The 24,863-nt window shown below is 42.8% G+C and overlaps 1 protein-coding gene and 1 pseudogene across 2 annotated transcripts in view; one reads left to right on the top strand and one right to left on the bottom strand.

The window, feature by feature from the left end:
• Nucleotides 1-21,780, bottom strand: part of B4GALNT2 (beta-1,4-N-acetyl-galactosaminyltransferase 2 (SID blood group)) — a gene marked incomplete at both ends in the record, with an annotated part of 35,272 nt that extends 13,492 nt beyond the window's left edge. Inside the window, 5 exons of the mRNA XM_081346171.1 lie at nt 2,941-2,978; nt 3,631-3,737; nt 5,905-6,042; nt 19,374-19,547; nt 21,683-21,780. Coding sequence (XP_081202297.1) covers nt 2,941-2,978; nt 3,631-3,737; nt 5,905-6,042; nt 19,374-19,547; nt 21,683-21,780 — 555 coding nt within the window. The remainder of the gene's footprint in view (nt 1-2,940; nt 2,979-3,630; nt 3,738-5,904; nt 6,043-19,373; nt 19,548-21,682) is intronic.
• A 110-nt stretch (nt 21,781-21,890) lies between these two features.
• LOC308678942 (nuclear pore complex protein Nup155-like) lies at nt 21,891-23,829 on the top strand (annotated as a pseudogene). Its single transcript has one exon. The product of its transcript is annotated as a nuclear pore complex protein Nup155-like (transcript).
• Nucleotides 23,830-24,863: the final 1,034 nt, after the last annotated feature.

Here is a 24,863-nt window from a genome sequence, read left to right as displayed (position 1 = left end):
GATTTTGTGCTTTAGGGCAAAGGGGACCCTGTGAGGCTTAATTCTAATTGGCACAAGTTAGGATCTAACTTAAAAGAAATTGGCGGGCCAGTGTAAGTCCCCAGGGTTGACTCAAAAACATCTGCATATTCCTCACAAACAGTCATGAGGTCTGCTGTTTGTGTCCGATTAATGTCTGTAATTTGAATGCCTAAAGCATCAAACCAATCAAGTCCAATAAGTTTTGTTCTTTGGCCCTCTACTATTATTACATCCAGGTGCCCCAAAAACCCTTTAAACTTTACCAATAATGTGGCTTCCCCCTTAACTTTAACGTGAGCGTTCTGAAAATCCATTAAAATAATATCTGGGGGCCAATTGTTACTGTGCCTACATACAAAGTTGAATGTATCTTGCGAAATGATCGATACTGCCAAGTCGGAGTCCAACTCCATCTTACATGAAACTCCTTGTAGCTCTACTGAGAGCTTGAGTTTAGGCTTGAGGGGGCGATGAGCCACGATGCGGCAAACGCTTCTCCGGCTTCTGAAAAACCCCACACTAACTGGACCCTGGGCCCCAGTACCTCTCCTAGTCGGTTCCTCCGACTGGTGTTTGGGTGGCCTGTCTCTCTGGCAGGCTCTGCAAACCACCATGATGTGGCCAGTCGTTCCGCAAGCTCTACGCGTGGCCGAGCAAAATCTGCAATTGGCGCGAAGATGGTTGCCTCTGCACCCCTTACATCTAGGTAAGAGAACTGCCTTGTAATCATTCTCTCGTTGGTGGTTGCCACAGTTTTGCGTGTTTGGTTTCCTTTGGAGCATGTTGATTTTGGGTTCTTCATCTTCTGACGATTCACCAATGCATTTGGCGACCTCAAGATGGATGGAATCTTCAACCTTTGAAGGTTTGGTGGGCTGCACTGTCTGCACTGCACCCCCTGCGGCTTCGTCAGCCATGACCTCGTCTTGTGCCTCGGAGAATGTGAGATTGGGTCTAGCAAACAGTCTCTGCTGGAGGGTTCTGTCTCGCAAGCCATAGACGAGCCAGTCTCTCAGTCGTTCCTCTAAGTTCGAGAACTTGCAAAGGTGTGCGGCCTGCCTTAGAACTGCGATAAACTATGAAGCTGTCTCTCTGGGTAGCTGCACTCTTTGGTCAAATTTAAAATGCCACGCCACCTCTGACATCTTGGGCTGAAAATGCCCCGTCAGCTTCTTCTTAAGATCTGCAAACGATACTGCTTCGATGGGTGACGGCGCAAAAAGATTTTCTGCTAGGTCAAACGTTGTTGGTCCACACACGCACAGCACACACGCACAGGCTTTTAGGCCTTCCTCTGCAATTTGGTTTGCTCATAGATAGTTTTCCACTTGCGAGAGGTAAGACGGCCATTCTTCTGGATGTTTTACATGGAACTCTCTGAGTTTGCCGACCTTCGGCATCTTCCTTGATTCCTGCGTTCTTGGATCCTGCTTCTTAGGCTCAGGGAATGTATCCGCTGAGCATGCGGCCGCTAGTGTGGGCTTTACTAGCTGGCCTCGGGGGGGGAAATGCCTCTTCCCTCCAGCATGTATTGCCGACCCCTCGTTGACTTCAGCCCTTTTAAACGGTGAAGCAGGATCCCACCCTTGTCGCCACTGTTAAGTCATGGGCTCTGGTGAGCAGGAATGAAGACACAAGGCTGAGTACAGAGAAACTCATTCTTTATTCTTGCTGGAACTGTACTTGAGCTTGGGCCACACCCAGCCATAATATATAGCCTAGTCCTACAGAAGCAGCCAATGGGATTGAACCCATGCTTGCTGCCTGGGGCTGACGAATTGCAGGACCGGAGATGGCCTGTCTGGGTTGCTGGGGAGCAATGCACATGGTGTGGTATCACAAGCCCAATACATAACACTTACCATGAAGTTTTTTTTTAAAAAGCAACCATGTGGTACTTGCTTAAAAACAGTAACCAGGGATTGCCAGAACTGCAGTCACCAGGTATCATGGGCACATGATATCATTCTTTACAATCACATCACTTTAGTGATAGAAATTCCAGACCCCATTACTGTAGTTAAGAGAAAACTACAGTATCTGTATTACAAGTCATGTGCACCCTCTCACAGGCAGTGGACCTTTGTTTTGTATGACTGTATTCTTGTCTGCAATGAATTTTTTTTACATCCTCAGCTAAAATAACAACAACAACAACTTTATTGTCACTTTGAATGTACACCAATCGGCATACATCAAAATGAAATTTCATTGCATACAGCTCTCAAAGGGTCACTACCTCCGATATACACTTCTTGTTCGTGGCCAGCTCAAGTTTCAGATCATCCATTTTAGTCTCTAGGGAGTGAATGATAGCAAACAGGACAGATGCAAATGGAACTCTATGTGGATTAGCCCTCAATTTAGCTTGTATTCCTGCATGACAACCTCGCCTCCTTTCCTTTTTCTGATCCTGACTCTTCCACCTTTTCCTTAAAAAGGCCTTGCTTCTTTTTGCCCCTGGAGCATGTTGCTGCTGCCACCAACTCCTCCAAAAGCCTCTCTCCCTTCTTCTGGGCCTGCTGATAGCCTCATCCAGTTCCTTTGCTCCATAAGTCTCGGGATCTCTCCTCCTCTGCCTCCTTTGGAAACAGCCCTGATTTGCAATAGAATCTCTCACTAGGCCAGCAGTCAGATCTTTCTGCTGGCAGAACAATTTCAAACAGCGCCAACAACTTTAATGGTCTCACCAACAGTTCCGAAACAGTTGGTGAGCTTGGGCTACTCTCTCTTTCAGTCCCAGGAAGAAAGCAATGGCAAACCACTTCCAAAATCTTGCCAAGAAAACTGCTTGCCCAGTCACTTGCTAGGAAGCAACACTGACTCACATGCACACACATACACACAAAACAAAAATGCCGCTACTTCTATTTTCTAGAATGACACTGCATGCTCCAAACCTTGAGAAAGCCACATTACCTTTAGAGTTTCTCTACTTGTTCCATGGAAACCTAGCCCTTAAAGAAGAAAAAATAAACTCTTTAATACAGTGAATGATAAATAAAAAACAAAAAAAATGTGTTTTGCTTTTTAAAAGTTAAACACACCTTGACTAATACTGTTTGAAATAAGAATCATATTTTTCACCACTGGAACTTTTGGGAGTCTCACCAGGGAAAGAGCTGGCTGGTTACACCAAAACACATTCCTGATAGTCCTAATTACTACATACTTTCAAGATGGCTGCATTGGGAAGCAATACTTGGAGCAACTTACGGTCACAATCAAAATACTATGAAACAACCAAGGGGCCATATTTCATAGGATGCATTTTTGCTGGCAAGTATAATCTGCAAGATAGAGGCTGGTAGAGCAATGCAAGCTTTTTGAGATTTCAGACACAGAAGATCATATTTTCTAGTTTTACTTTTTCAGTTAGTTTTTCAGTCTCATTTTTATACACCATCATATCTAATTTCGCTTGCAAAGTCAAATGGTAGATGGTAAATACAGATCATCCAGTCTTTTAAGAATACTTTATTGCTAGAGAAAAAAGTAAGTCCAGCTAGCAAAGTAGAAATGTTTGCCTTTCAGTGCCAACTAAAACCTTTGGGCAGTAAACCTAGCCCAGGGTTGAAGTTTCTCCTTTATATCTTGCTCTTGACATACCTGGAAGTACAATGGTGTGCAAGGGCATCACCTCAGCCCCTTGAATGGGATAGCTTAAAGGAATGTTTGGCTGAGCAATAAGGATATCTTTTTTCTCAAATGGATGCCTAAGACAAAGTAAATAAAAAGAGAAGGCTCTTTAAAAGTCAGCATAAACAGTTAAGGTAGTTGTGCTAGAACTCACATCTATATTTTTTGTGGAAACCCAATGTTGAATTAGAATAGAGTAGAGTAGAACAGAACAGAACAGAACAGAATAGAATAGGAAGGGACTTTGGAGGTCTTCTAGTCCAGTCCCCTGCTCAAGCAAGAGAACCTATACCATCTCAGACAGGGGACTGTCTAGTCTCTTTTTAAAAATCTCCAGTGATGGAGTGCCCACAAGCTATTCCACTGATTAATTGTCCTGTCAGGAAGTTTCTCCTTAATTCTGAGTTGCTTCTCTCTTTGATCAGTTTCCAACCATTATTTCTTGTCCTACCCTCTGGTGCTTTATGGCAGCCCCTCAAATACTGGAATACTGCTATCTTATTTTTATTTTATTTTAATTCCATTTATATCCCGCCCTTCTCCGAAGACTCAGGGCGGCTTACAAGCTTAGCAGTAGCCTTCATTCTATGTATATGCCTGCTTATTAGGGCTTTCATACACCCCCCCCCCCAAGTGGCATTATTACAAAGTCAGCTTAATTGCCCCCAACAATCTGGGTCCTCATTTTACCTACCTCGGAAGGATGGAAGGCTGAGTCAACCTTGAGCCTGGTGGGATGCGAACCTGCACTAATTGCAGGCAGCTGGTGTTACTTAAGGCAGCCGTTCTTCAAATGTTTTAGTCTCCATGCCTTTGATCATCCTAGTTGCTCTTCTCTGAATTTTTTCCAAATTCTCAACATCTTTTTTGTGATATGGTGACTAAAAGTGGCTGCAGTATTCCAGGTGTGGTCTTACTAGGGTATCATCGTTCCAATAAATGAAACCAGTCAAAAGAACTTCAAGGCAAAAAATTTGTCCTCGAGAACATTTTATTTTGGAAACAAGATATTGGTACTTACATAGTTGAACCCAAAACTGAAAGTTCCCTCCCCTGATACTGCTTTTATAAAGCAGTACTAATACTTCGCGTGATCTTGTTTCTATGCCACTGTTTATACAACCTAGGGTTGTATTAGCTTTTTTGGCTACTGCTGCACACTGCTGACTCATGGTTAAGTGATTGTCCACTAGGACTCCAAGGTCCCTCTCACAATTACTGTTTTTAAGCCAGGTCATGCCCAATCTGTACTTGAACCTTTGATTTTTCCTACCTAAATGTAAAACATATCTTTTCTCCACATTGAAACTCATTTTGTTGGATAGGGCCCATTGTTCAAGTTCGTCAAGATCTTTTTGGATCCTGAGTTTGTCTTCTGGGGTGTTGACTGCTCCTGCCAGTTTGGTGTCATCTGCAAATCTGATGAGTTCCCCTTCAATTACTTCATCTAAGTCATTGATGAAGATATTGAAGAATACTGGGCCTAAGACAGAGCATTATGGTACCCCACTGCTTACTTCTCTCCATGTGGATGTAGTGCCATTGAAGACTACTCATTGAGTACAGTTTGCCAGCCAGCTACAGATCCATCTGGTGGTAATTTTGTCCATTCCACCTTTTTCAAGCTTACTAGCTTTTAGATGCACTAGATATTTTGGATTTTATCTTGAACTAGGTTAGACTGGGAGGTAATGGTTGGTCCAAAATCCCACAGTTTGGAGGTCACGTTTTCCTAATACTGTACCAGATTCTATCCTCTTAACATACAAAACATGCAAATACAATAGACCAGTTCAACATGCATACTTATACTGTATTATTTAACTGACAGTTAAAAAGCCAAAGACATTTAGACAGGAATCTTTTTACAAGGAAAGTAATTTAAAGCATTGTTAAATTTAATAACATTTGAGTATGATAAAAACCCTCTCATTTTTTAATTTTTTTTTTAAAAAACTTTCCCACTCTTTGTAGTGGGATAATAATATGTACAGTTATTTTAGAAACTCTGCAAATCAAATTATGGCTACACAAGTCAGATTGTTTCAGATGGAAACACAAATCCACTGGACTCACTATTTTCAGAAACACAGAAACTCGGCTATAAATTCTTGTCTTAAACATTAACTAGAATGTTCAAACCCTTTGTATGTTAGGAAGAAGAAGAAAATTCATCAGGAAAATTCTGATCCATGAGAGCCTGTTCCATTATATGAGTCGCCATTTACAACATTGGATGGTTACCTTTTCTGATAATGTTTGAACTCCTTCTCACGTCTTTGCCTTATAGATTCAAGTTTATCTTTATCTATATAGTTTTCCAGTTGATAGATGGTCAATTTACCAGTTTGTGAACATTCACAGTGATTCTTTGGACCTAACCTTGGGGAATAGAGGAAAAGAATGGTCTAAAACATTTACCAAAGGTACATTTAATGCTTTGCCTAAAATTATGAAATAATATGTAAAGAGATTTTGTTCACATTGAATTATTGAAGTATTGTTAACCACCACTCCATCCTCCCCAACTTTCATGGTTTCCTTGGGTAAAACCCAGCTACATGAAATCTTCAAGCTAAACCATCTGAAAAGGAAAATGTGGGCAATACAGGGGAACAAGCAAGTACTGTTCTGTGCTCTACATCCCTGTGCAGAACTGCTGCATTCTCTGTTCTCTGCGAGACAGGCGACAAAGGGCTGGTGGAGGCAGGCAGCAGGGGAGGCTTGTGCTGCCCGGTCATGGCGCAAGCCATGGGAGAGTTGGCAGAGGACAAGGAGGTGGCGGCTGTGCCCGGGCAAGTGATCTGTGGGACAAAGCTTAAAAAAAGCCACTCGAGTGATGCACAATGGCAGCAGAGCCATTCACCATCACTCCCTCCTGGCTCCGAAATGGCGGAGGGGGACCAGGCCTATCCTGCCCACCCCATCCACCATAGCATGGCAGTCCGTCTCAGGAGGGGAGTGAAAGGTCACTGATGAAGGAATTGCCTGGCTGGAGGGGGGCTGAAGTACCGGTAAGTGGGTGTGGGGTGTGTGGGGCAACTCCACCCTCTCCCCCACCTGCCTTGCCTAATTGTGGCAGCAGCAGCGTGATGTGCCGCACAGCCTCCTGCTGCAAGTGGCCACAGCAGAAGAGGGCTGGCAGCCAAGCAGGCTGCCGGATGGGGTTGTTGGTGCTGCTGCCGCAAGGCAAGGCAAGTTTCACGAAAAATATGACACCCCCAAAATTAAGACCTAATGTCTCTTTTGGAGATAATAATAATAATAATAATAATAATAATAATAATAATAATAATAATAATAATAATAATAATAATAATAATAATAATAATAATGTTTTATGTTTTATGTTTTATTTAATTTATATACCGCCCTTCTCCCTGGGGACTCAGGGCGGTTCACAGGGCATATAAATAAAAATACAATACTATACAAAAGTTAAAACAAAGATTAAATCAATGCCCAATTAAAAACAATAATGCAATCTAAAATGACAATTTAAAACACAGCTCCCCCATCAGGCCAGACCGGCCAATTCAAACAAATGGGTCTTCAGACCACGACGGAAAGTTCGGAGGTCCGATGCCGTCCGGAGCTCCACCGGCAGTTGGTTCCACAAAGCCGGGGCACCCACAGAGAAGGCTCTCCCCCTGGGGGCCGCCAGTCGACATTCCCTGACCGGAGGCACCCTGAGGAGGCCCTCTCTGTGGGAACGCACAGGGCGGAGGGGAGTTGAAGCCGGCAGCAGGTGGTCCCCGAGGTACCCCGGACCCATGCCATGTAGGGACTTAAAGATCATAACTAAGACCTTGAACCTCACCCGGAAGACAACTGGTAACCAATGCAGCTCGCGGAGCAAAGGTGTAACATGGGAGTACCGGGAAACTCCCAAGACAACTCTCGCGGCCGCATTCTGTACCAGTTGGAGCCTCCGAGTGGTCTTCAAGGGAAGCCCCATGTAGAGAGCATTACAGTAGTCAAGGCGAGAGGTCACGAGCGCATGAGTGACCGTGCACAGGGCATCCCGGTCCAGATAGGGCCGCAACTGGCGCACCAGGCGAACCTGGGCAAAAGCCCCCCTAGTCACGGCCACTACATGATCTTCTAGGGTAAGCCGTGAATCTAGGAGGACTCCCAAGTTGTGAGCCCTATCCACGGGGGGTAAGAGCTCACCCCCCATAGAAAGAGATGGAACATCTTGAATGTCCCGGGATGCCGGAATGCACAGCCACTCAGTCTTGTCAGGGTTGAGCTGAAGTCTGTTCCTCCCCATCCAGACCCGAACCGCCTCCAGGCAACGGGACATCACAGCGAGGGCATCACTGGGGTGGTTTGGGGTCGAAAAGAAAAGTTGGGTATCATCGGCATATTGATGATACCCAACTCCAAAACCACGAATGATCTCACCCAGCGGTTTCATGTAGATGTTGAACAGGAGAGGCGAGAGAACCGACCCCTGAGGAACTCCACAAACGAGAGACCTCGGGGCCGATCTCTGCCCCCCTGCCAACACCGACTGCGAACGTCCCAGGAGATAGGAGGAGAACCACCGAAGAACCGTGCCTCCCACTCCCAATCCCCTGAGACGCCGCAGCAAGATACCATGGTCAATGGTATCGAAAGCCGCCGAGAGGTCTAATAGGACTAGGACAGAGGAATATCCCCTGTCCCGAGCCCTCCAGAGATCATTCACCAGAGCGACCAATGCCGTCTCCGTGCTGTACCCGGGCCTGAAACCCGATTGGTAGGGGTCCAGATAATCCGCTTCATCCAGGACCAGAGGGAGCTGATGCGCCACCACACTCTCAACAACCTTCGCAAGAAAGCGAAGGTTGGAGACTGGACGAAAGTTGTTCAACACAGCTGGGTCCAAGGCAGGCTTCTTGAGGAGAGGTCTCACCACCGCCTCCTTCAAGACGGTGGGGAAATAAGAACAGAGCCCTGGGGCACCCCACTACATACTTCCTTCCATGTAGATGCAGTTCCATTGAGGACCACACACTGAGTACGGCCTGTCAGCCAGCTTCAAATCCATCTGGTGGTGATGCTATCTAACCCACATTTTTCTATCTTATCAAGTAGTAGGCTGTGATCTACTTTATCAAATGTACTCTCTTATATTAGAACATGCACTGATAGTGTAACAACGGATAAGTACATTAGAGTTTACAGGAACTGTAAACCCTGGATGACTGCAGAGATACGAACACTCCTGAGAGCCCGAGATTCTGCCTTTAAGGCAGGGGACAGGGACGTATACAGAGAGGCCAGGGCAAATCTCAGAAGAGGCATTAGGATGGCAAAACAACAATACAAACAAAAGGTGGAGAACCACTTAGCGAATAATGATCCAAGGCAAGTATGGCAGGGACTGCAGCACTTAACCAACTATAAGGGCAGCACGAGGTGCATGGCAAACACCGATGCCTCGTTGGCTGAGGAGCTGAATATCTTCTTCGCCCGCTACGAGGTTAAAAGACCAGACCCCGTAGCCTTTGCTGGCCGGCCTTCTGACTCTCAGCCACTCACCCTGTGTGAACACCAAGTGAGAGCTGTATTGAAGGCTGTGAATCCCAGCAAAGCCGCAGGCCCAGATGGGGTGCTGGGGATAGTGGTCAGGAATTGTGCCGATCAATTAGCAGGGGACCTGACAAGGATTTTTAACATCTCCTTGCAAATGGCATGTGTACCATTGTGCTTGAAAGCAGCTACCATTGTCCCAGTCCCCAAGAAAACTGCAGTTGAGTGCCTGAATGACTACAGACCTATTGCACTAACGTCTGTAGTCATGAAATGCTTCGAAAGATTGGTTCTCCAACATTTATTTATTTATTTAATTTAATTTCTATACCACCCTTCTCCCGAAGGACTCAGGGCAGTGTACAGGGCAATAAAATGCAATAAAAATACAATATACAAAAGTTAAAATGAGAATTAAATAGAATAGCCCAATTGCAGTAAAAAAGTTAATTAAAATCACAATTAAAATACCCCAAACCCATCAGACCAGGCTGGCTTGTTCAAAAAGGTGAGTTTTCAGGTCATGGCGGAAAGAGCGAAGGTCAGGATCCATCCAGAGCTCAACCAGTAAATGATTCTAAAGGTCTGGCACGCCCACAGAGAACGCCCTCCCCCTGGGGGCCACCAGTCGACACTCTCTGACAGACGGCACCCTGAGGAGGCCCTCTCTGTGGGAGCACACTGGACGAAGGGAAGTTGATGCCAGCAGCAGGTGCTCCCGTAAGTAATCCGGACCCATGCCATTTAGGGCTTTATAGGTCATCACCAGCACCTTGAATCTCACCTGGAGGGCAATTGGAAGCCAATGCAGCTCGCGGAGTAGAGGTGTTACATGGGAGTATCGGGAGACCCCCAACACAACTCGCGCGGCCGCATTCTGCACCAGCTGAAGCCTCCGAGTGGTCCTCAAGGGCAGCCCCATGTACAGAGCATTGCAGTAGTCTAAATGAGAGGTCACGAGCGCATGAGTGACTGTACGCAAGGCATCCCGGTCCAGATAGGGTCGCAACTGGTGCACCAGGCAAACCTGGGCAAAGGCCCCCCTGGTCACAGCTCCTATATGATCTTCCAGGGAGAGCTGTGAATCCAGGAGGACACCCAAGTTGCGAGCCCTATCTACGGGGGGTAATACCTCACCCCCCATGGTTAAAGATGGAATAACCTGAATTTCCCGAGAAGCCGGCACGTACAACCACTCAGTCTTGTCAGGATTGAGCCGAAGCCTGTTCCTCCCCATCCAGACCAGAACCGCCTCCAGGCAAAGGGGCATCACATTGAGGGCATCACTGGGGTGGTTTGGGGAGGAGATGAAAAGCTGGGTATCATCAGCATACTGATGATACCCGACCCCAAAACCACGAATGATCTCACCCAGTGGCTTCATATAGATGTTGAACAGGAGAGACGAGAGGACCGACCCCTGAGGAACTCCACAAACGAGAGGCCTCGAGGCCGACCTCTGCCCTCCTGCCTGCACCGACTGCGAACGTCCCAGGAGGTAGGAGGAGAACCACTGCAAAACAGTGCCTCCCACTCCCAACCCCCTGAGATGCCGCAGTAAGATACCATGGTTGATGGTATCGAAAGCCGCTGAGAGGTCTAATAGGACTAGGACAGAGGAGCAACCCCTGTCCCGAGCCCGCCAGAGATCATTCACCAGTGCGACCAATGCCGTCTCCGTTCTGTACCCGGGCCTGAAGCCCGATTGGTACGGGTCCAGATAATCAGCTTCCTCCAGGAACAGAGGGAGCTGATGCGCCACCACGCTCTCAACAACCTTCGCAAGAAAGCGAAGGTTGGAGACCGGACGATAGTTGTTCAAAATAGCCGGGTCCAGGACAGGCTTCTTGAGGAGGGGTCTCACCACCGCCTCCTTCAAGGCGGCGGGAAAGCTACCCTCACTCAAAGAAGCAGTTATCACTGCCTGGAGCCAGCCTCGTGTCCCCTCCCGAGCCGCATAAACCAGCCAGGAGGGGCACGGGTCCAATAAACACGTGGTGGAGCTTAGCCTCCCCATGATCCTGTCCACATCTTCCGGAGTCACAGAATCGAACTCTTCCCAGATAACATCACCAAGACCGCCCATGTCACTACTGTCAGACTCTGCCCAGTCGGAGTCCAGATCAGTCCGGATCCGAGCGATTTTCTCGGTCCAAAAAGGGGCAAAAAGCTGGTTCCAAAGTGGGAAGGCCCATTCCAAATGTTGCTGAAATCTGAGATGACTGTCTGGACTGCAGAGAAAGGCTGGAACCATTAGATCAGAGTTAAAGGATTAGTGGAGGCTCCCACTGAGTGGAAAAGTGTGCCACAGCAAGATCCTCTGAAGTTAATAATAAGAAAGGATAGGGTTTGAAGTCTTAATAGTATCTAGAGAAGGTTTTTTTTTAATGTGTTGGTTTTGCAATTGTAAATGTCGGTGTGATTGTTGTTGTTGTACCCATTGTCCAGATTGTGCCCCAGTACATGGGGACTGTAAAGAAGAGTGTGATATAGTAATAATAGAGGACTGGTGCCTTGAATACAGGAAAACTTTGTTGTCTACAGTAACGGTAAAGGGGATCCAAGAAACAAACCCTCAGAAAGAATTGGAAGACTATCTTATCTTGGTATGCCCATGATTATGCAAATAATAATAATCCTAATACTCATATCAGGAGTTAGCAGAATAAGGCCAGAAAAAGTAAATAAAGATAAAGAGTGTATAGAGTGTAGCAAAACCACCAAGAGAGGAAACCAAGTAACTGAAACCCTGATATACCACACTCAGAAAAGCTGCAGGAATGTTGTCGGCCACCTGATTTTCCCTTTGTAACAATACCAAAGAGATCACACGCATTGACACCTCAAGTATAAAATATCAGAAAACTATCCAGGTTTTAGCATTCCAAAGCGGCAAGAGTCAGGAGCTCCTATTAGGATGAAACACCAGCACCTCCACTAATCACAAAAGTCAGTTTTGCTTCAATGCTTTCTATACAATGAAATTTGGTCCTTGGACTACCTGTTGGGGCCTAAACTGGCAACAAAGCTATTTCACCCAAAAGGATATATGTTTACAGCTTACAACAACAGAGAGGAAGCTCTCAGGGCACTTCTCAAACCTACTGATATTCAGATGGTAAGGCTCCACCCAGAGTTTGGCCAGAACAGAACAGTTGGTTCAATCTAACCAAGGGTGTCAGACGGTCCAACTGTTCAGAAGACCATTGTATCCCTATATGTTTGCATTTTGTGGACCCTGAAGGAGGATCACAACAGTATGGACTGGGAATTTAGGGAGCAGGGAGGGACCCAAATACCCACCTCACCATCAATGTGACCAGAAGAGATTTAACCTCAATAGAAAGGAAATTGTTCCACTTCTTCTATGAGGAGCTGGAAAAAGCAGATCATACTGACACCTTGGGTCTTACCTTCCTGACTAAAAATTTATTTATAGATCTGGCCAAAAGAATAGCCACCACATTAGGAGTGAAAAACTGCTATGTGTGTGGAGGAACAAATATGGGAGAGCAGTGGCCTTGGGAAGCTAGGGAAGTGGATATTCAAAATACTAACATTACGTCTAATTGGACAACTAAACCTGTTATGAAAAGTCAGAAATGGGCATTAACCACTTCTATTATAGGTCACTTTTTCTTCCAACAAAACTGTTCAAAGGACCAGGAGGAAATAGGTACTATGGTATGTTAAGGCCAATGATCGTATGGGAATTCTACCATTCAAAATTGGGTATTATGCACAGTATGGAACAAAACCCCTTTAATAATACATTCCTACATGAATTATGAGATAAAGCCTCTGACAAGGATGTGCAGAGCTACTCTTAAAAAAACACAAGAGTTTGCATGGAAAAACAGGATTGTGAGAGTAATGAATTGTGTACAGCAACCACACAGATACACTGAGTTGTGTAAAGAGTTTACTTGTAGGATAAAGCAATAGCACAGTCCAAGAAACAGTCCAGGTCATACACAGATACTTAAAGTATAGCTGATAGCAACAGTCCAAGGATTATCCACTACAGAGTCATCTTACCAGGCAGTAAGTCAAAACACATTAATCACAGTTCTTCAGGTTCTGCATACAGTAGCAAAGCAAACCACAAACCACAACAAACAGTAATCAATAGCAGAGAGACATGAATTGTAACAGAGAGAGAGAAGCTCCCTCTTATGGCCATTAGGGACATTGCTGACCAATCAGCAGAAAGTATAGCACAGTGCATTCACTATTAAAGATATACATTACAGCTTTAACTGCAACCATACAGTCTTGGTTTATATATTGCCAACCCAACCAGTTAGGCAATAGACATAGTCCTAACAGCCTCTAAAGAATGGCTTGCTCCCTCAGGATTCTATTGGATATGTGGAAAATTTGCATATAATGTGTTGCCAGATAATTGGTGTGGGTCTTGTGCATTTGGGTAATGTTAAACCTAGCTTTTTCTTGCTTCCCATTCCACAAGGAGAAAAACTTGGAGTAGCAGTATACAAGGAAAAGGGGATAAGAAGGAAACGACCTTAGAGATAGGGAATTAGAAGGATAATGAATGGCCTCTTGAAAGAATCGTTCAGGTATATGGACCAGCCACTTGGGCTGAAGACGGATTCTGGGGATACCGAACCCCTATTTATATGTTAAACTGCATCATACCACTACAGGCGGTTTTGGAAATTGTAACAAATGAGACTGCCCTAGCTCTTAACATCTTGGCTAAACAAAACACCCAGATGCAAACGACTATTTATCAGAATAGGCTAGCTTTAGATTATTTGCTAGCAGAAGAAGGAGGTGTTTGTGTGAAGTTCAACTTGACAAACTGCTGTCTTCACATTGATGGTAAAGGGAAAGCTTTTGAGGAAATTACAGATAGGATAAGGAAAATACAGTAACTCATATACCTGTACAATCCTGGACTGGAATATTGGATGATGGATGATTTCTGGGAGAAATCTTTAGAAATTGGAAGCAGGCTTTATTCATGTTGTTGGTAGTATTTTTAGGGTTAGTGTCCTTACCCTGTTTAATTCCCGTAATAAGGAGCATTGTACAGGGTACCGTTAAAGGACTGGTAGACATGACTAATTAAAAACAACAAGCAAATGTTGATGTTAAAAGATGTAACTGAGCATACAGCTATAATAGATTTTGAGAATGCAGCAGAAATATGGGAAAGTCTAAAACCATTTGAAAAATGAAGTATGTTTTATTTTTTAAAAGAAGCTTAAATAATAGGGTGGATTTGTGAGGAGCAAAGAAGTTTAAAAATAAAAGGTTTCCATTGTTTAATGATTAAGGGATTAGTCAAGCCAAAACTGCATGTAGGCACTAAATTCCAGGAGGCTTGGCTATAAGATACACGTGAGCTCAACGAACAATTGGTCTTAAAGGGGAACAGTAAACAGGATAAAAAGGTGGGGAGAAATTTGAATTAATGTAAGCAAACAAAGGTAGAGATAATGTATTCTTACTAGGCGCCTCAGGCAGGCTGTACACTTGGAGGTCCTATTCAATGGGACCGAAGGGGAGGGAACGGGACGTCGTGATGGAACTGTATGTAATATCATGAATTTGAATGCTCTTGTGTGGTCTCTGGTTTAGAACTTCCTGCTGGAGTCTCTCACCAGGATCCAACACACTTTCCAAACCACACTTCTAGTTTCTGCAGAATAAAACTCTTTTCTTACCAATCCAATTTTTTGGGTGTTTTAATTCCGTTTCCAACAGGTGTAACAAATATAAGCAAAATTTGCACAATACCTGAAAGAGAAATTTTCTTGCTTTTTCTCTTCCTATAGCTCTTATTCAGTTTGATGAACCAGAATTAGGAAAATAACTGCCTTGGGGATCACTAGCATTCATTGTTAAGGAGAAGAAATTATGATAGAATTTCTACTTTTCCTGAAGAAACCTGAAGAAAATGTTCACCCATTTCCTGTACATACTAATTGGATGATTGTTTTTTATGCCTTATTCTAAGCGAAATCTGCACCAGAAAAGCTTGTGTAGTCTTCTCTAACCACACTTTCGTTTTTAAAAAATATATTTTATTAATTTTTTACAATAACATTCTTAAGTGCTTGGTAAGCAGTGTTCTGTCTGGGCTCATATGTTTAAAAAACAATCAGTAATAATTAATTTCTATAATTCCATAGTCAATATATTAATTTATGATATATTTCTTTGATATTCTCTTCATCCAATGGTATTCTCCTTTTGTTGACATTAAATAAATATTTTTCTTAAAATTCAGTACATATAAAGTTAAGTATAAATCTTTTTCTTGTGTTTATACAAATAACAGTAACATCAGCATATAGCATCTTTTCTTATCAGTTTATATTTCAATTATATTTATAAAAGTAATCTTATTAAGTCACTATATGTCATGTTTTCAAGATTCTTATTTAGGCCTAATTTCCCCTCTATATTCAAACCATTCTTATCAGTCATAATTTTCTCAAAGTTAATAACCTTTAAATATCCAGTCTTTTAATTCATGTGTACCATCCCAATATTTTTACATTTCATATATTAGAAAAATTACTATACTACTTGTATATCTTATTTCTGTTATTATGAGACCCTTTTATATCCATAATTCTTCTATTCTTTTAACCGTATTCAAACACGTGTTTGGTCACATAGTATTCCATCTGGTAAGTCACATCAGATCTCTTAGATCTGATTCTAGCCTTCACGTAGCTTTCCAAGTTGGTGTGTTCGACTTGCCCAAGGGTTCCTGTATTTTTGTAAATGTTGTTGGGAATGAAAAAAACAAGTTTGATAAGACATGTATTTTTGTCTCCCAAACTTTAATAATTCTCCTAGTTGCTCTATAGTCCATTTTGTTAGGTCTTCTGTCCGATCTTCAAGTTGATTTTGAGGTCCTGAAAAATAGGATGTCTTTTCCATTTCTATTGTTATGGCAAAACCTTGCAAGTTTTCTTTTGTTGTATTAATTTATGGTTCTCTTTATCTGTAGCCTCCCTCTCTGGGTCACTGTCATCTGATTTGTATTCTATTAACTGGTTTGTTTGTTCATTCTTTATCACCATTTTCTGAGAGTTTTTTACTTGTAAGTTTAAGTTGGAAATGTGCTCATTTATGCCATCAAAGGTGTTTTTAAGTTCATCATGATTTGAAATCATTGTCAGTTGAATTTGTCACAGCATTGCATATATTTCATCTTGGAAAATATTTGCCTTGTGTTGAAGTGTTGCTCCTGCAGATCTCTGATATTCCAGGCTGGGACTTTCAGAAGGGGATGTTAGATGTAGTTTCCTGCCACCTTTAGATAAGTATGCAACATCCATTTTATCTCCCCCTGTCAGATGTTCTTTCACCGGTACCATACTCTCTGTGTTTAAGCTTTTAAACCAGCCAATCTTAAAGTTCAAACAACCAAATCTTATAGAGTTCTTATCTTTATATATGTTTTTTTAATAATCCAATGTGTTTCCAATTATCAAAGCACCACAGTATTTTATAACAGTTCTTCTGTTCAGGGGTCTTACAATTTATCTACTAGCCAAAGTTGCAATCCAAAATGTTTGACTATCCAGTAAAATTGCCCCCTAGAAGATTAGCAAACAGTCAAAGTTTTTCTTTTTCTGTAGACAGTTCTTGAGCTTAAAGATCACAGCTCAGTAGATATTTATAATCCCATATCAGCAGTTTTAAAAACAAATATAGTTCTCAGTCTGTAATACGTATGTTTTCTTGTTCTCAGCGTTTTTCTATTTAGCTGAAGGACACTAAGGTTCAAGAGAACAGATTATTCTTTGTTTCTGTGCATCTTGCCAATTTATGAGTCAGTGTTGCTATTGTTATGTATTCTAGTCCTCCACTAGGTCAGTAGTTATTCATATTCAGTAATATTATTACTTTAATTTCAGTATATTTCTTTCCCCCGTAAAAATTAAACTGCCACTTCCATCTGTGGAAGGGAGGGGGTATGGTCCCCTTTTGGAGGATTTCTTGCTTTGGGGATCTTTCCCAGGGAGTCAGTTACAAAATAGGAGAGAGAAGATCGATATTCTCATCTAGTTCCAAGCACACTGTTCACTGCTGTTTTGGTTCGTGCTTTTGGACGAAGACCCCCATAAACATATGAGCCCAGACAGTATACTGTTTACCAAGCACTTAAGAATGTTATTGTAAAAAATTAATAAAATATATTTCAAAAACCCAAAAGTGTGGCTAGAGAAGACTACACAAGCTTTTCTGGTGCAGGTTTCGCTTAGAATAAGGCATAAAAAGCAATCATCCAATTATTTTATTTTATTTTTATTTTTATTCCATTTATATCCCGCCCTTCTCTGAAGACTCAGGGTGGCTTACAAGCTTAGCAGTAGCCTTCATTCTATGTATATGCCTGCTTATTAGGGCTTTCACACACACACCCAAGCGGCATTATTACAAAGTCAGCTTAATTGCCCCCAACAATCTGGGTCCTCATTTTACCTACCTCGGAAGGATGGAAGGCTGAGTCAACCTTGAGCCTGGTGGGACTCGAACCTGCACTGATTGCAGGCAGCTGGTGTTACTTAAGGAGGCATTAGCCCACTGCTCCACCAAGGCTCTTAGTATGTACAGGAAGTGGGTGAGCATTTTCTTCAAGTTTCTTCAGGAAAAGTAGAAATTCTATCATAATTTCTTCTCCTTAGCAATGAATGCTAGTGATCCCCAAGGCAGTTATTTTCTTTACTAAAACTAATTCTGGTTCATCAAATTGAATAAGAGCTGCGATCATTGGGTGTCCCTCCTTCTTCTAGCCACACATCGGAAAAGCCAGTGGTGGTGAACCTTTTAGACACTGAGTGCCCAAACCGCAACCCAAAACCCACTTATTTATCGCAAAGTGCCAGGGCCACATCAGCATTGTGGTGTCCTTGGGGGGGGGCAGGGAGGCGCCTCTGAGTGCTGCCTCTGGCACGCAAAAACCGGGGGTGCAAAAATGGGCCACCATGCTGCAAGGCGCAAAAACAGCTGCCGCCATGCCGCAAGGTGCAGATACAAGGCGCTGCACCATGCAAGAATGAGGCAGGGCTAGTGAGTCTCATGCAGGCACTAGCCCCACCAATCGACAATGGTTGGTCTTCTCTGTTCTACCACCTCTACTCGAGCTTGGTAGTCGGCCGCTTTGCCTCCTTTGTGCTGGGCGGGGCTCCTGCTCCGGGCGGCAGTGGCGGCCTGATGGACCTGCTGCTGGTGGCGGTGGCCCATGTGCCAACAGAGAGGGGTCTGAGTGCCGCCTCTGGCACGCATGCCATAGGTTTGCTGCCACCAGGTTAAGCTATCACATGACATCACTTCTTTGGATGGGATTTCTTCTTAGTCATTTCTTCTACACTCCAGCTGGTAAGTAAGTGAGATTTTCACCACTTTACTATTATTGCTAGAATGAGAACAGTTATGTGTGCTCTAAGACACATACAGCCAACATCCAGACCAAACTTCCTAATTGGATTGTACTGCTTTATTTCTACTGAAAAAGACTTTTATTTCCATTGTTAAACTTTTTTTTATTTCTAACCACATGTCAGAACCCATTTCTTTCCTGGGGCGGGGTGGGTGTCTATTTCAATTCTTTTTCATTTCTTTCTGCCATTCTCCTGAGGGGGAGGGGGGAAGGCTCTGTGGTATGCTTTCTGCTACAATGTATCCTTTCCACTTTTCCTACAGACTTGCTCTTTGAACTGTCTCTCCCTTGTTGTCAAGTTGGGGTGAGAAAGGAATGTGCCTCCGGCCATCTGGCTTATCTCTCACTGTGGAAGGGAAAGGTCCAAATACCCAACAATATCTTCACAGGCATTGGAACGGACCCCATTATCAGCTCCGTTTTCACAGCAGACTTAACACCTGGGGATTGGCTCTTTTAAACTGACTGGATGAACTATTGGGGTGAGGTTTGCTTGGGATTCTTTTAACATTGATTTCAGCAGAAAACCCTCAGATCCTGCCTTCTAGGCCTGCTATCATACATGGAATTGCCAGTCATAATTAACATTCTTATCCCAAAGTCATGTTTTTAGACTGCTCTTTTCTAATTGTCTACTTGTTCTTACAGCTATAACCAATATTTTAATAGAAAGGAAGATTCAGAAGAGAAATGTATTGAAATTATCTCTGTCAAATCCCCTTGCAATTTTACATGCTCCTAAAGAAGCAGCAACAAAACTTACCATATTCCATCAAACAGGAACATGGATTTGTATTCTTCTTCTGGAAGAAGTTTAAAATGAGATGCTTCGTCTAAAAATTTCCACTTCATTTTGGCATTGATTTGGTTTTCTATCAGCATGAAGGTGAACAAGATGATAATCACACAAACCATGACTGCATGTAAATATTTGGATCTACAGAAAAACAGAAAAAATCAGTTGCCAAATAATTCACCACTTATCTATAATGAACCCACAATTTCTTGCAAAAGGAAAAAGTATTTGTCATTGTGTGGAATATAAAGGAAAGCAACACTGACTTCTGGGAACGAATCAATATAGCTAACAATTCAACTCAGATATAACCAATGCCTCTGTCATCTTTGTAGTAAAGTTTTGTAACATGCGTGTCTGCTTTTCCTGAAAGCTTTTGCAAAGCAATAAGAATGAAAAAAAAAGAGTATAATTCCTTATAAAAGGAATTATAATAACATATGTAGCTCAGGTTTACAAAACAGAAGTGAAATTATATGTTGAATATCTATTAAAGTGGATAGTATGTCATCTGCTGAGAAGAATAAACATGTTTTAAAACAAGCTTTATTAGTTTTTCAATTTACAACCTATATATTTAGAAAGCATCATGATACCTGGGTAGTCATCAGTTGAGTAACAGAGTTTTCAATACTTAGTTTGGGTTACATTATCATAACATCCTTCTCTATTTCCCTCAATGTTCAATACAGCATATTTAAACTAACAAATTTCTAAGAATAGCATGGTCAATTAAAGAAGATTTTGTCAATCCAATTTCAATAAGATATATCTATACCCTGTTATTAAATTTTATCTAATTTTGATGTTAATTATAGTATCCAAGTTTAATCTTTAACATCCCAAATAGTATTCACAACCCAAAGTTCCCTTGTCTTATTACATCAAAGATTGTACCATCTAACATACACCCAATAGTTAAATAGCTAGCTTCTACCTAATAAACATTCATATCATAATACAGTGATGGCAAACCTTTTAGAGACCGAGTGCCCAAACTGCAACCCAAAACCCACTTATGTATTGTCGGGTACCGGGTGGGAGTGGCCCATTGGGTGGACCTGGCCTATTAGGGGGCATGGCTTCGGTGGTAATGGCAGACTGGGTGGGACTAAAAAGTTCAATCAATCAATTCCAACTTTGCGAGATTTTTTTTTCCTGCGAGAAATTGAAATTGATTGATTAATTGAACCTTTTTTATTTTTGCACATGGCAGTGGAAGTCTAAAGTGAAAAGGTTTTATAAAAACCAGCTGAAGGCCTAGGACTGGGGCAACAACGTGCGTGCCCACAAAGAGGGCTCTGTGTGCCACCTGTGGCATGCGTGCCATAGGTTCGCCACCACGGTCCTAATACATCACAAGTTACCAATTGGAGAGCCTATATTTATCAATCTACTTCTACTTATACATAACCAAAATTTTAACATCAAACGTAGGATCCATAAGCCAAATTTCCATTATATCAATATATAAATTTATAATATTTGGAATAAGCCTAAGAAGTACTTAAACACATATTAATTCTATCTCATGAATATTTTCTATTTTAGATCATAATAAGTCACGAATTACTAACAAAATGACCTATGATAATTCTCTAGGAATTCATTTTGTAAATCTAACTCTAGGTTTCTTTTTTTGCCAGTCGAGTTTCCAGACCAAGGGCTTTAAACTGCCAAGTAGGTCTTCCTTTGCTTGCATGTATATTATTTGCACCAGAGGAGGCCATCCAACCATCAGCAATGTACAAAGGTTGAACCATTTATAGTAATTATATTGTTGCCATGTTAATTCCTCTCTCTGTATTTGCTCTAACATCTATAAATAACATCTATCTGTAAATATAGGAACTTTGGGCCAAAAGTAGAAAGGCGGTAAGTCCGATTAATCAGTATAATTTAGTAGAAGGCTTTTTCTTTTCTCTCCCAATGTAAACAAAAGCTGGTATTAAGGTGTGTGGGGTAAAGAAAAAAAATCCCTTCCCTCTCTCCTCACAAAGGAAAAAAAATTCAGAAAGCTTTTGACAGGCAAAGCAGATGTTTAGGAAAAGGAGAAGGCAATTCTCACCCAGTTTTCAAGTGCTTTCAAGTGTTTTGTAGTGCTTTTGGCTTCAGCAGAAAATGGCTAAACGATGGGCCATGGGAGTGGCCAATCCTTTCTTCTTTGGGTCAGAGAGTAGCTCCAAGCTGACAGGAGGGCTGCTGCCCTTCTACCGCCAACTGGACAGAACTCTCCCCACTTGTCATCCCTTCAGGACGACTTTCAACCCCTTTACAGGGACCCTCCAATGAAGGAATCCAGGCGACGCGAGGAGCAATTCCCTTGTGCGTCTGGCCGCACCGAGATCCGGAACTGGAAGCCAAGAATAAACATGTTGAAAGAAGTAAAAATGGCTTTGCATTAGAATGTGCTTTGGCGCAGTTGTTATATGGACATCAAATTTGGATATATCAGGAGAGGCCAGGATCTTCTCTGCCATGGACATGCCGGTGACTCTGAACCCCGCAAATGCCCCAGCCCTGCAGGAAGCCCTGGAAAATGTGGGGCATATTATTGACCAACAGATCCAGGAAGACCGGTGCTACCCGGACCTGTTGGAGTTACTGAACATGCCCATGCCCAGAAGCCCCTCTGCTTCTGGCATGTCAGATATAGATTATCCATTACAGAGGCCTGGTTTCCTTTCAATTCCCTGCATTCCAGAAATAAGCTCAATTCAAAGAGTTCCTTTACCTCATGAACTTGTTGAGCAATTTGGACATATGCAGTGCAATTGTATGATGGGAGCGTTTCCTGAGATCAGTAGAACATGGCTGACCATTGATAGTGACATTTCTATGTGAATTATGAACATGGGGGAGACGTTGCTTATTTTGATGGTCTCATTGAAACCATTCTTGCAGTTGGATTGGTGAAACCAAAAGCAGGAATCTTTCAGCCACATATACGGCACTTGCTGGTTTTAGCTACTCCTATGGATATAGTAATTTTAGGACTCAGCTATACTACCTTGGAAGCAGGTCTGCAACCCTCAATGATTGTATATCTGGTGGAATGCAGCTTCTTCCTGACCCCCTTTACTCGCTTCCTACTGATAACACTTATCTGGTGACTATCACCTCTGCTGAAAATGGCTGGCAAGGATGGTTGTCTGTATGAAGTTGCTTACCAGGCAGAAGCAGGCTGGTTCAGTCAGTGCTGTAAAAGGTCAGTCACTCAAAGAGCACCCTTTCTTTTCTTGTTCCATCTTTACTTCAGTTCACATTCTCAGAAGATGATCCCATTGTTCAAATAGCCACTGACAACTCCTGAAACATTTTATATACACGCTCTGAAAAAGGGGTGATACAGGTTTATGATTTAGATCCCGATGGCCAAGGGATGGTGAGAGTTGCTTCTGTTTCTCAGAATGTTATTGTGTCTGCAGCTGGAAAGGTTTCCAGGACCATTGACCGTTCTGTGTTTAAACCACTTGTTCAGATTGCAGTGATTGAAAATTCTGAGTCTGTAGATTGTCAGTTACTTGCAGTCAGTCACGCAGGTGTACGGATGTATTTTAGTGTATGTCCATTTAAGCATCCTTTTGCTCAACCTTCAACATTGATTCACATCTGCCTACCTCCAGGCTTTTCTGCAGCTTCTAATGCGGAAAAGCCATCAAAGTTTCACCAAGCTTTATATAGCAAAGGTATTCTCCTAATGGCTGCTTCAGAAAATGAAGATAATGATATTCTGTGATGTACTAATCACAATTCTTTCCCTTTCCAAAAACCAATGATGGAAAACCAGACAAAAACAGCTGTCAATGGGCATTCTTGGGCACTTGCTGCCATAAATGAACAAAACGTTCCTAAGATTGTAACACCATTGAACAAAGAATTAATTCCAATAACAGATTATCCTATAATTGTGCAACAACATATGTTACCACCAAAGAAATTTGTTCTGCTGTCAGCACAGGGGAGTTTTACGTTTCATAAACTCAGACCAGTGGATCAGCTAACACATCTCTTTGTGCCCAATGCAGGAGGGGATGGAGAAGATACTGAAAGATTTTTTCAAATTTCATCCAGCTTGCATTACTTGCCTAATCCCTGCTTGCTCTTCTGCTGCCTGTGATAGAGAAGTATCTGGCCGGGCTACTGGAGCATTTTTCAGATATGGTGGTGAAGCACAAATGTGGTTTCCCTCTAATCTGCCACCTCCAAGCAATGTTGGGACAACATTAGGCTCTTCTCTTACCTGGTTCACCTCTTCCTGCTGGTAGCCCCTATTCTAATCCAAGCTTTTTGGCAACACCCACAACAAGATTTGCAGCCTCCTGCTATGTCAACTCCACTCTATTGCTTACATAGACATAGAAGCATCTGCTTTGGTTGTGGATGTAGCCTAACACCACCTTGCTGTCTGTATAGAAGGTGATGGATTGTAGCTCAAGGTCTATAATTTTCATTATCAGTCTGCAAGTTCTACAGCCAAAATGGCACTGCAGAGTTCCAACCTGGGTACGGTGTGACCTTGTTGTGGTGCTAGTTTCACCTTTCCCATAATGAAACTGACGTTATAGCTCGTCCCGCCGTAGACTCTGATGTATCCTACAGCTGTTATTGCCTTCGTCGAAGCATTTGAGAACACATGCAGCTCTTTCTTCATTGCGGTGACAAGTGAAATGAGAACATATGTGCGCGGTATGTGGATGCTTTGAAGACAACTTGGGGATCTATGCCACATCTCTCAATCTTGCTTCTGCTCTGGCAGAAGTGGCTTGTCCCAGTCTGTGGTGTCTTGGGAGAGTGCGTGCAGAAGAAGCCTCCCTTGGACTGTTACAGGTGCAGCAAACCCTAGAGGGTCGAACAGGCTATTTACTGTTGACAAGACTCCTCTTCTTGTGAGGACGGTGTTCTTTGCCAGAGTTCTAAATGTGAAGACGTCCTTCTTTAAGTCCCAACTTTGGATAAAGGGGTCATCTGTGCCAAAGTCGAGGTCCTGTAGACCCTTACCATGGTTTTCAGAATTGTAGGCTTCCAAAACTTCTTCACTGTTAGATGCAATTTTGTGCAGCCTAAGGTTCGCTGCTGCTAATATCTGGCGTGTCCTATTTAATAGATCTATGGCTTCTGCTGGAGTAGGTACAGATGTTATGCCATCGTCCACATAGAAATCCCATTCTATGAAGCATCTGGCATCTGCACCGTATTTGACTTCGCCTATATGAACAGTGTGTTACAGGCCATAGTTAGTGATTGGAGGGGAAGAGCCATTCCCAAAAACGTGCACTCGCATTCTGTATTCTGTTATCTGCTGGCTGTGCTGTTCATCACTGAACCACAGGAAGCACAGGTAATTGCGATGATCTTCCCTCATCTGAAGCAGATGAGTACGCCAAGCAGACTGTTGGTGAGGTCAGGCCCTGTGAGAAGGACTTTGTTCAAAGAGATGCCTTGGAACTGCGCACT

This window comes from Vipera berus (genome assembly GCF_964194415.1).
Source record: "Vipera berus genome assembly, chromosome: Z".
Lineage (NCBI taxonomy): Eukaryota > Metazoa > Chordata > Lepidosauria > Squamata > Viperidae > Vipera > Vipera berus.
Note: the sequence above shows the minus strand (reverse complement) of the source record. Positions and strands in the feature narration are given on the sequence as shown.